Source organism: Sphaeramia orbicularis, chromosome 3, assembly GCF_902148855.1.
Source record: "Sphaeramia orbicularis chromosome 3, fSphaOr1.1, whole genome shotgun sequence".
NCBI lineage: Eukaryota > Metazoa > Chordata > Actinopteri > Kurtiformes > Apogonidae > Sphaeramia > Sphaeramia orbicularis.
This window is the reverse complement of record NC_043959.1, coordinates 46,441,148-46,452,277: the sequence shown is the minus strand read 5'-3', so window position 1 is coordinate 46,452,277 and position 11,130 is coordinate 46,441,148. Positions and strand designations below refer to the sequence as shown.

Sequence of the window (11,130 nt, the reverse complement as noted above, 5' to 3'; positions counted from 1 at the left end):
AAAGATGTACTGTGTAGTTTATGAATGTGTGCTAAAATGTGCCTCCAATACACCCAACGTACGTTACTAATAAACACATTTTGTTTGTGATTGACACAAAGTTTTTGTACATTAACACATTAGGCTAACTCTTTAGGTTTCCAGATTGAAAAGTACTCAATTTTAAACCTTTACTGAGGTTTATTAAAATGTTACTAAAGTTTTATTAAGGTTTGGGGAAAGAATGGTAATCATTTACAATAGAGGAGCTTCTGGATTTTGTATCTGTTCTCAACCACTGTAACATTTGTTTCATCTTTCTGAGCTGACTCCTGCAATGCCAGTCCCACAAAAATGACATACAATATTGCACTAGACCACCTTCAGCTCTGACAATGGGATGCATTTACCATTTCATCATTTATACCATGTACGTTATGAAATACCACAATGAATGTCACAAAGTTTATTTCCACCCAGAGGTCCGTTCATTTTTGGCCAAGATTTTGTGTTGATAGAGAGCTGGACTACTAAAAGTGCTTTCCAGCACATCCCAATGATTCTTGGTTGGGTTCAGGTGTGAAAATGATTTCTCATGCTCCCAGAACCATTCTTTAACAATTTGAGCCTGATGAACATGTCTGTATCTTTAGGGATGTAAAAATCCCATCAATGTTCAGTCCTGGTCAGCTGACCTCCTTTCATGGACACATAAGGTTGCTGATGCTAGACCTGACCAACCCCAGATCATAACATTGCCCCAAAAGGCTTGTACTGTAGGGAGTGGCACTAGGCATCATTGGTAATCACCTCACCCACTTCTTCTCATTCTGAAGAGTCCGTACTCTGGGACAGAATCAATCTGGAATCTTCAGACAACATGACCTTTTTCCTGTTGAAATACATCATAGGGTGAAGAACTTGTTGCAGCTGAAAAATATTCATCATTGCAGGAATTTTCTAATAGAACAGGGGTGGGCAACTCCGGTCCTCGAGGGCCAGTATCCTGCATGTTTTAAATATTTCCCTCACTGGAAAAAAAAAATCTAAATCTTACCAAGTGTATTTTTCCCATTTCTAGTCAAAATATCTTTAGTTGTACTGTAACTTTAATAATTTTTCTTTGACATATAAGAACTTATTTTTCAACAATAGATCTTGAAAATATTATTTCAAGAAATCTTACCAAAATAATTTTCATTTGTTCCATTGGCAGATTTTTTTTTTTTTTTGCATGAATTTAGCACAAAAAAAAAAAAAAATCTTAAATTAAGTGAAAAAAAATCTGCAAATGGAACAAGTGAATATTATCTTGGTAAGATTTCTTGAAATTGGATTTTCCAGATCTATTGTCTAAAAATCAGTTCTTATATCTCACTGAAAAGTTATTTTTTAGGCGATTCTGTCTTATTTTAAGTGTGATGAGATATTTTGACAAGAAATGAGAAAAATACACTTGGTCAGATTTAGATTTTTGCAGCGCTCTTCCAGCACACCTGGTTCAATTAATGATCAGCTCATCATCAAGCTCTGCAGAAGCCTGATAACAACAGAATGGCTTCCAGTTGTGCTGGAAGAGGGAAATATCTAAAACATGCAGGATACCGGCCCTCGAGGACCGGAGTTGTCCACCCCTACAATAGAAGTACAGTGTATATACTATAAATGAATGCCAGCTGTATTAAGTGTCATCCCATTTCTAAATTTTGTTATACAATATTTTTATACGAAAAAGCTCAATAATTGTCACTGATGGATTTCAGGTTAAATTTGTGGTCACATTCTGGTTTCCTTTTACTTTAAATGATAAAGCGGTGGAAATTTGAAGGTGTTTAGCAAAATGTTTCATTATGTCTGTTCATACTCCAATTTATGGTTGATTTGCTTTTTCACTGACCTATGGTCTCACTCAGCCCATTGGTTTTGTCCACACTGTATATTGTACTTTTTAAACTTTATCTTACTTGTTTATTCTCTTACTTCATCAGTTACTTTATTTTATTTTTTTACTGCATGCTCCTTACTTAGTACATGTTCTATGTGTGCACCAAACCACTGAAGCAAATTCCTAGTAATGTGAACCCTATTTACTTACATGGCAATAAACACGATTGTGATTCACTAACCTGCATTTTCAAAGCATTAATGAAAGAAACGATAAGTCAAATGCCTAACAAGAAACAAGTATTGATTTTCCAATTGGACAGCGTGAGTAAACTTCCTCACTAATTCCCCTCTCTGCCGTGGGCGGGTCTGGTGTCATTGCCTTATTTTCGCACGAGCGTGGTCAGATAATTTCTCATTGGCTGTTCTGTACGTTTGGTAGAAAACTCCTTACTCTGATTGGTAGAGAATGTACCCACATGTTTGAGACTAACCAATACGGATTGACCTCTAGGAAGCGCTACAGTTAGTAGTGTTAGCAAAACTGCAACGCTAACAGGCGAAGGACGAGCTGAGAAATACAGTTTTTACATATTCTGCTTCGTTTTAAATACTACGAGGATTATATTTTTATATTCAGCTATGCCTGGGGACAGTGTCGACAAGGAAAACATGATAACATGCACAGCTCCTGTGAATATAGCTGTGATCAAATACTGTGAGTATAGTTGTGTTAAGCCTTTTACTGTAGCTGTTACTACGAAGTTGAATGAGACAAAATAACATTCACCTTTGTAAGGGATAGTGTACCGTGTTTCGTTAAACATTAAGCAGTAATATGGTGGAGTCAGTATTCCACCATATTCAGTATTATTGTGTCGATCTAAAAAATAACAAATTTTCCACTGTGCATGAAACGATTCAGGGGGGAAAAGAAATGAAGACTTAATCCTACCCATCAACTCCTCTTTGAGTGTCACACTACATCAAGACCAGGTATTTATTTTTTACAAACATTTACATATTCGTAAATCAGACTAGAATATGATTCGCACTTGTTCGGTTAAACTCGATAATTAGTTTCATAGCACTGTTGATATTTCTAAGTACTATTGACTGACACATCTTTAGTATCACCTGTAGAATCCAAACATTCAGTTATACTTCATTTGCTGGGCTGTTTTTCACTGCAGATTAAAGGAGTGTATGTTCACCAAGTCAGTCCTGCTACATTATAATTAATATTAGTGTACTGATCATTGTTAAATGGTTCTCAAGGTTTGTTTTAGAACATTGAAATACAGAATTGTTGGCAATTGTACTTAAGTTTAGAGGATCAGTTCCTGTAAAAACCCCATCTACATAATAATATTTGCCTTTGCCTCTCTCTTCTAAAGCTGAAAACAACCACAACAGTTGCAACCAGCAGATCATTTCAGGAGGATCGGATATGGCTAAATGGCAAAGAGGAGGATATTAGCCATCCAAGACTGCAGTCATGTCTTAGAGAGAGTAAGTCCTTTCTGGCTTTTTTTTTTTTTTTTTGCAAGAAAAGATTAAACGCTGTGGAAGTCAATAGAGTCACTATGCTTTTTGTTTTCTGCAATTTAGTTCGACGACTGGCAAGGAAGAGACGTAATAATGCAGGCCCTGGGTTTGATGCCACTGCTTTGTCTCATAAAGTTCACATCTGCTCCATCAACAATTTTCCCACAGCTGCTGGACTCGCCTCCTCAGCTGCTGGCTTTGCTTGTTTGGGTTAGTGTCCTTCTTTTCATGTACAGTGTATGTACTAAGAATGTTAAATTGTTACATACATTGAAATAATGAATCTGATGTGCTACAAGATAGTTTTAACTCTGCAAGCATATAAAACTTAATAATTGGAGACACTGGCAAAACTTACAAATCATGCATATACACATACATAAGACAGTATTGTATGGAACCACTGCCTTAGGGGACCACATTTATTAAAGGCAGTATAGCTGTTGATATTTTATGATTGTTGTCATAACCTACTCTTGAATATGAGAGGGTACAGTAATATCAGTACCAACTGAATCACATTAGGTTTTGAAACTATGTTTGGGTGCAGCCTTCTTTTGTCTAATTCTCTCCGTTTTGTACAGTTTACACACTGGCTCGGGTGTTTGGTGTAGAAGGAGAGTTGTCTGGAATTGCTCGACAAGGCTCAGGCAGTGCATGTCGGAGTATGTATGGGGGATTTGTGCAGTGGATCATGGGACAACAAGAAGATGGCAAGGATAGTCTTGCCCAGCAGGTGGAGCCAGAGTCTCATTGGCCTGAGCTCAGAATCCTTGTACTGGTGGTGAGTCAAGTGTGACTGAGAGAGAAATGTGTGAAAGATATTGCATAGTTTCTCATGCAACATATTAGCTTTGGCAATAAATGCCCTTATTTGGATGGTTTCAAAACTTTGTTTCAGGCCAGTGCTGAGAGAAAACCTGTAGGCAGCACCTCTGGGATGCAAACCAGTGTACAAACCAGCAGTCTGTTAAAGGTACATTATCCATACTCCAACAGGCTGTACTTGCACTTTGAATATACCTTTTATTGTCTTACATCTTTAAACGCACCTGATTATTTTCTGCAGCATCGAGCCGAGTCTGTAGTCCCTGGCAGGATGGTAGAGATGACTGAAGCAGTGCGCAGAAAAGACTTTGCTGCATTCGCTGAACTAACAATGAAGGACAGTAACCAGTTCCATGCCACCTGCCTTGACACGTACCCCCCCATATTCTACCTCAACAATGTGTCTCATCGAATCATCAGTATGGTTCATCGGTATAACAGGCACTATGGGGAGACGAGGGTGAGTCGGTCTACTGAGCAGTTCTCCTACTGAAAGAATAAAATATCATGAGAAATATTAGTACAAACTATTTAAAATCTTAATGGGTATGATTAATTCATTTGCACAGCTGTATACAGTATTAACCTTTTCAAGGGCACCACTTAGTTGCTGCTTTTCAGTAACAACATAATGCTGGCACACGAGTTGAATAGTCTTTTAGGTCTACGCATGACCATGCAGTGAGAATAAAGGCATTTTAATGCTTAAAGAGAGTGCCTTGGAGTTTTCTTCCTGTTTGTTATCTACTTTATGAATCCTTTTTCCAAAGAGCACCTCTAACAGACAATTTTTTTGGGTTCTAGAAGCATTCCTTCCCATGATTTTTTTGAACATAATGCTGGCAATTATAAGTACTGTGACTGATTAGGATATTTAACTTTTTTTATGGCTGTCTTGTCAATGAAAAAAATTATTCTTTCCTATAATCTTAATTATAAAATATGTCATAGAGCTAAAGTACAAAAACCACATGTTGTTGTAGATCTTTTTAGACCATGTATCTGTGTCTGCCCTATGGTTGGCCTCCATTCTGTTTAAATGACAAAATTTATGGAATTGCCTGACAGAATGTCTTCATATTTGGCACAAACAATCACTAAAACTCAAGGATGAACTGACAAAACTTTGGTAACAAAAGGCCAAATGTCACTGACATCACAAAAAATGTTTTTAGCTTGAAGTAATTGCAATACATAAACAGATTATGATGCAAGGATAGTGGATTTATCTTATTAAACTTGCACTTCCTATAATTTTTTTGTTGTATTCTACGTTTTTTACAATGTGCATATACTTCGTTTTTAGGTATTGCACTTAATTTTGCATCAGGGCTAGTGTTTCTGTTTCCACCTGGGCCTCAGTTCTCACAGCTGAGTTTCTGAGATGGTGTAATGAAGATGTGAAACTTGTGTAAATTTGAATTCTGTGGGGAAAAGAGTCCCTCCCTCTTAGAATGACCGTCACTGTCTATTTGTTCTCCTTTAGGTGGCCTACACTTTTGATGCTGGTCCCAATGCTGTGATCTTCACTCTGCAGCAGCACATTCCTGAGTTTGTCCAGATGGTTCAATATTTCTTTCCTCCAGAGATCAACGGAGGGCAGTGAGTTGATAAGCACTTTGACTTCATTGTATGCTGAGATGTCCTTTACTCTAGACTCACTTGAAATGGTTTAATGAATATCTGTCCTTTTTTTACAGGTTTATTAAGGGTCTTTCAGTTGACCAAGCACCTCTTTCTGAGGAGCTGAAGCAGGCTGTCGGTTTAGAGCCCATGCCAAAAGGAATCAACTACATTATTAGTACAAAGGTAAACATACCAATATTGAGATCTATCTACTGTATGAGTGTATTGTGAGAACAACAAGAAAAAGCTCTGGCACTCAATCTTACTTGTAGAAACTTTAATACATTTCGGTCTGTCTGACTTTTTTCAGGTATGTGCAAAGCTTGTGTTTAAGGTTAAAGAAGTGAGGCAGTGTGATGCTTCTTGTTGTTTTCAGATGTAACCTGTTGTACCTGTGGGCATGCATTTATAGTAGTGTATAGTGTAATTGTATACAATCAATCTGTACAACAGATGTGTTTGTAGTAGACAGACAAAGCAACTGAATTGGACTTTAATGCTTTATGAACTAGTACTACTAGTGAGACATGTTTAAGTTATTACTACTTCATACAAGTACTTTACATAAATAATTAATGACTTTTTTTAGATTTCATTTTACTTCATCAAACTATTATTCAATTGAATTTTCCTTGAATTGATAAATAAAGTGTATTGTATTTATTTAGTGCCTATTCTTATATGATTCCATATAGAAATGATGTGATACTGTAGTTGTGACACTGCTTAGACTGGCATCTGCCTTTCGTTTAACATGTAACTTGAGTTAAATTATTCCAGCGCTAGTTTTAATTTTTGTTTAGATTTCGTTAAATGGCTGTTTAATATAGATGTAAACTTAAAGATATGCTTCATCGAGGATTTATCTATTGTTTGAAACAAGTCACGGGCCTAATCTCCTGATTTCTGTGTAAGGCTGGACCAGGCCCCTGTGTTGTGGAGGATCCTGCTCAGCACCTGCTTGGATCTGATGGACTACCCAAGAAAACTGTATGATGACCTGCAGACAAAAGTCCATCGAACAAACAATGAATCTCATTTGTCAGTCATGTTATCTGCATAAGTCATTTGTTCATTGGTTAAACTGTATGTCACATTGTGTTTTTCAGTGTACATTCAGTGGCTCAAATCCTCTGTGAACAGTTGAGTTTCTTGGTGTTTAAGGAGCAGTTCTAACACTCTGATGATTGGTTTGATTTCAGACTTCTCTGCCTTCTTCAGTTTATTTTGGAAATGTCAATATTGTTCAGTAAAATAAAATATATTTTAAGTATTATAGACAAAATCTTTTCATTTTGTTTTTGTTTAGGTATTTAAAATGTTTCCCACAAAGCAGACAATTCAAACACATATACAAATGAACACATCACTGATGTACTTTTTCAAATCAGACCTCCTCTTTCCTCATAAAAGATTCTTTTGATACTGAGAAACAATTGTAACAGAGTTTTAAGCTGTTGTTGCTGAGCTCCTCCCTGCATATAAACTTATGCAATATTCCGGTATTTCCTCATGTTTTCAGGTCCAGGTTTGCAAGACAACATAGACCAAAAAAAAAAAAGTTCAATTTTAATCAAGGAAATGGCTTGGATGGTATTTCGGGTAAGTTGGTGACTCTGAAAATGAGTGTTTGGGAAGCTAGATCTGCCTCGGAGATTAAATGTGCCAACTCTTACATATTTTAATATGTGTAATTGGAATACAAATGAGAAAAGTGCAGGTCAGTTGTTTTCAGTGTATATGATACAGTTATTACACATTTATTTATTCAATAGAATTAAAAATGTTCCACTAAAAAGAACCTGTAAATTGACTGTACTGCAATGTGCAGACAGTGTTTTTAAGTAGATCTGGTATACAAACATTCCTTTAGAACAAAACCCATTCTCATTCTCACAATTCCACATTTTGACCCAAGATTGTAACTTGGGAACTAAAACTTTAATGTCTTTTATTCTGGAGGCATTTTACTTACAGACCAATGTAATAATAATAATAATAATACATTTTATTAAACCGTTTTTGTTGTTTTGGTGTAATCTCTTCATTTTGAGTCAAATAATGTGGAAAAAATCCAACCCATGATAGATTTTTCCGTCTCACTGTGGGAGTGGTCATTCTTTGTTGAAGGTAATAAGGAACAGTTCCGCTTCTTGACATTAGATTATATACTGACGGAAAACGTCCTCACTGATGACTCACATTTGGTCACTTCGTGGAACTTTATAAGTTTCACCTGGATCGGTTCTCTACCTGTTTATTTGACTCCTCCTCGGTGCACTTGCGCACATTTAGGAAATGGCGACAAAACTTGTGATTGGATAAGATAGCTACGTCCCGCCCCTTTTTGGACGTAAACACACCTTCGGTCTGGTAAAAGACGCTTTCTTCCTTGTAGTCTCAATCAAAACTTTTCAGTCGTCGAGACCTCCAGCTGCCTCCAGAGGGACTGTTTACTATGGGGAAGATAGAGTGGGCGATGTGGGCCAATGAACAGGCTCTGGCCTCGGGACTCAGTGAGTATTTACACCAGGGGTGTTCAGTCCTGGTCCTCGACAGCTACTATCCTGCATGTTTTAGGTGTATTCCTCTTCCAACACACCTGATTCAAATGATAAGCCTATCATGAAGTTCTACAGAAGCCTGATAACGACCCTCAGGTGTGCTGGAAGAGGGAAACATCTAAAACATGCAGGATAGTAGATCTCTAGGACCAGGGTTGGGCGCCCCTGATTTACACTGACTACAGCTACAAACAAATACAGCAGAATGATTAAGTGAATTCAAGGCAATTTGAATCTAATCAAAACTTCATAGGAAAATACCTTCAATTGTAACATGTCATGTTGTCAGATCATTGTATTTGCTTTTCAGTCATGTTATAGTTAAATGAAATATGTTATCAATGTGAAATCATGCATATACTAACAAGGGCTGGTTTGTAGTGTGCTAAATTTGTTTTAAATGAACCTTCCTGCTTCCTCCTTTCAGTTCTCCTCACCGGTGGTATAGTGGGGGTGGCTGGACAGTTCAGAGGCTGGCAGTTTGCAGCCTATGGAGTGTATCCTTTACGCATGAAATAAGCAAAATGTTATAAATAATATGTTTAAGCTCTCCTGAAATCTGTTTCGTGTGGAAGATATTTAATTAAAGTGCTATTATACAATAAATTCACTGGGATTTAGATGATGAAGAGATGGGTAAATTGACATGCACGTTGGCAGCATTTCATAAAGGTTGCTTTGCAGGCTTAGTATCATACTTGAATCATTTCCAAAAGATGAAATAACAATGACAGGACTACTAGGTGTGTTGAATTTAGTAACATTATCAAAACAATGTGGTTTTGTTTGGCTAATTACATAAACGTGGGTTTTCCATTTAGTGTACATTTCCTTTTCTTGTAATATGTTTCTCACACCATCTTTTCAATCTGTCATCTGTCACTGCTAAACCTCTTCACTGATGTGTTTTTAACATCCTTTAATGAGTAAATGCATTGACTTTAAAGCCTTGACATATATCTTAGTGCTGCTGGAGTTTTTGTGTGTCTACTTGAATATCCAAGAGGCAAGAGGTCTAAAGGCACAAGTGTGGCAAGAACGTAAGTGATTTTACATTGTGTTCATGTTCTGTGATGTTCAGTGAAGACGGAGTAGATTGTCACTCATTTTTGTTGTCGTTGTCCTTCAGGGGCCAGTACTGCTTCACTGTGTGTGTAAAAGCTTTTGGGCCGTTGACAAGGAACTACTATGTCAGAGCCTTTTTACATGCTGCGTAAGTTTATTATGTCTCACACCTTCTTTTGTCTGACATTTCCCTCATTTACACTCCTTAAGGAAACATAAACTCACCTCAAAATCATATTCACTTTATCTTTCAGAATCTGTGTTCCTGGAGGTTTTATGCTTGCTACTGTCCTTGGGTGTGTCTGCCTTGGAATTGCCAGCCTCATCTATCTTGCAGTAAGTTTGTGGTTTTTTTCCCCATCAATCGTTAAACCTTGTCAACTAGATTAAGCTGTTATTTAAGCCGGGAAGTGGATTGGTTATGAAAACAAGGAAATGATAACTAGGAAGAGACTATTTCATTACCGGTACCTCAGTTGAGACATGGCCCCACAAGTGAAGAAATGTGAACACTCATGGGTGTGACTCAACACTTCAATACTGTGTTGCTTATCTAATTATAGCTCAATTATTTACCACTGTAGACAAGATAAAGGTCAGTAATAAAGGGAATTACTGTAAACTGATTAGCCAACATAACACACCACAGTGAGTTGTAAATCCTTTGTGTTCTGTGTTACTTTCTAGGCAGCAATCCGGGGTGAACACTGGGAGCCCATTCTTCCACGAACTGAGACCCAGAGAAAACCAGTACCACCGAGCATCAAGAATCCTCCATCGAATCCCCCACCGAGACCTCCCCCAGAGATGCGTCGGAAACGGGTAGATGACCTCGAGGGAGCAGCCTATGACAACCCCATTCCTGTTACTGCCAACGAGTATTAACCGGTTAGGTACCCCTAACCTCCCCTCTGTTACCAAACCCACCAGGACCAGTCACTGTGAGATCATGTCAGGTTCTGTTATTCTGGACAAAATTAATTGAAGATAGTGATTGCTACACACTGTCACCATCCAACTTTATGTATTTACACCAGTAAAAATGAAGATTTGGTAAAATTATTGTCATGTTTAATTTGTGGGAAACATACAGGGGTGTAAGGTCCATGCTGTAGCTGCTAAGTAACAACCAAATATTATGTTATTAACTTTAATGAACATGTGAACAAACTCTTGTTTTATATTACACCCACTATTTTTTTTATCTGTCTCATCAGCTGTATTGTACTGAATCCAAATATCTTAAAATTTATTATATTCTGTATGTATTTACATTTTGTCCTTAAACCTCATGCAGATTTTAACCATTTATCAGAAATTAGATATCACATGACTTTTTTTCTGAACTTTTGTTGTCTTGTAAATAAATGCCATATTACTTGAATCATTATTTGACTTTAGTCTGAACTTTTGAATAAGTGCTGTGTTGAAATTCACTTTTAACTTCCCTCTTTCATAAGCTCTCTTTCATTACATCAAAATTTCCTGTCTTCTTCTGCATTGTTTGTTACAGAGACATCCATTGTTAGCCCGTGGTTGAGGCAATGAGAGTTATTTATGTGAACCTCCTCATAGTTGTCAGACAAGTTCTACACAATGGTGTCAATTTGTCCGTTAAGTCTCTCAAGTTGTCTTT

General features: G+C 37.2%; 2 protein-coding genes across 2 annotated transcripts; both read left to right on the top strand.

Moving 5' to 3' along the window:
* Positions 1–2,373: 2,373 nt before the first annotated feature.
* On the top strand, positions 2,374–7,138 carry mvda (mevalonate (diphospho) decarboxylase a). The gene is made up of 10 exons (XM_030131263.1): positions 2,374–2,581; positions 2,789–2,859; positions 3,261–3,375; positions 3,475–3,621; positions 3,996–4,195; positions 4,313–4,387; positions 4,481–4,699; positions 5,726–5,841; positions 5,940–6,048; positions 6,781–7,138. Exons 1-10 carry the CDS (start codon positions 2,506–2,508, stop codon positions 6,859–6,861), a joined length of 1,209 nt encoding a protein of 402 aa, XP_029987123.1. The 5' UTR covers positions 2,374–2,505; the 3' UTR covers positions 6,862–7,138.
* A 1,088-nt stretch (positions 7,139–8,226) lies between these two features.
* On the top strand, positions 8,227–10,884 carry cyba (cytochrome b-245, alpha polypeptide). The gene is made up of 6 exons (XM_030131266.1): positions 8,227–8,381; positions 8,857–8,926; positions 9,395–9,469; positions 9,559–9,642; positions 9,749–9,830; positions 10,182–10,884. The coding sequence occupies exons 1-6, from the start codon at positions 8,324–8,326 to the stop codon at positions 10,377–10,379; spliced, it is 567 nt and encodes a 188-aa protein (XP_029987126.1). The 5' UTR covers positions 8,227–8,323; the 3' UTR covers positions 10,380–10,884.
* The last annotated feature ends 246 nt before the right edge of the window (positions 10,885–11,130 follow it).

Coding starts and splice junctions, on each gene's coding strand:
- cyba (XM_030131266.1), top strand. CDS start 8,324: ATGGGGAAGATAGAGTGGGCGATGTGGGCCAATGAACAGGCTCTGGCC. Junction 8,382..8,856: donor GGCTCTGGCCTCGGGACTCA/GTGAGTATTTAC, acceptor TCCTCCTTTCAG/TTCTCCTCACCGGTGGTATA. Junction 8,927..9,394: donor CAGTTTGCAGCCTATGGAGT/GTATCCTTTACG, acceptor CATATATCTTAG/TGCTGCTGGAGTTTTTGTGT.
- mvda (XM_030131263.1), top strand. CDS start 2,506: ATGCCTGGGGACAGTGTCGACAAGGAAAACATGATAACATGCACAGCT. Junction 4,700..5,725: donor GGCACTATGGGGAGACGAGG/GTGAGTCGGTCT, acceptor GTTCTCCTTTAG/GTGGCCTACACTTTTGATGC. Junction 5,842..5,939: donor CCAGAGATCAACGGAGGGCA/GTGAGTTGATAA, acceptor CTTTTTTTACAG/GTTTATTAAGGGTCTTTCAG.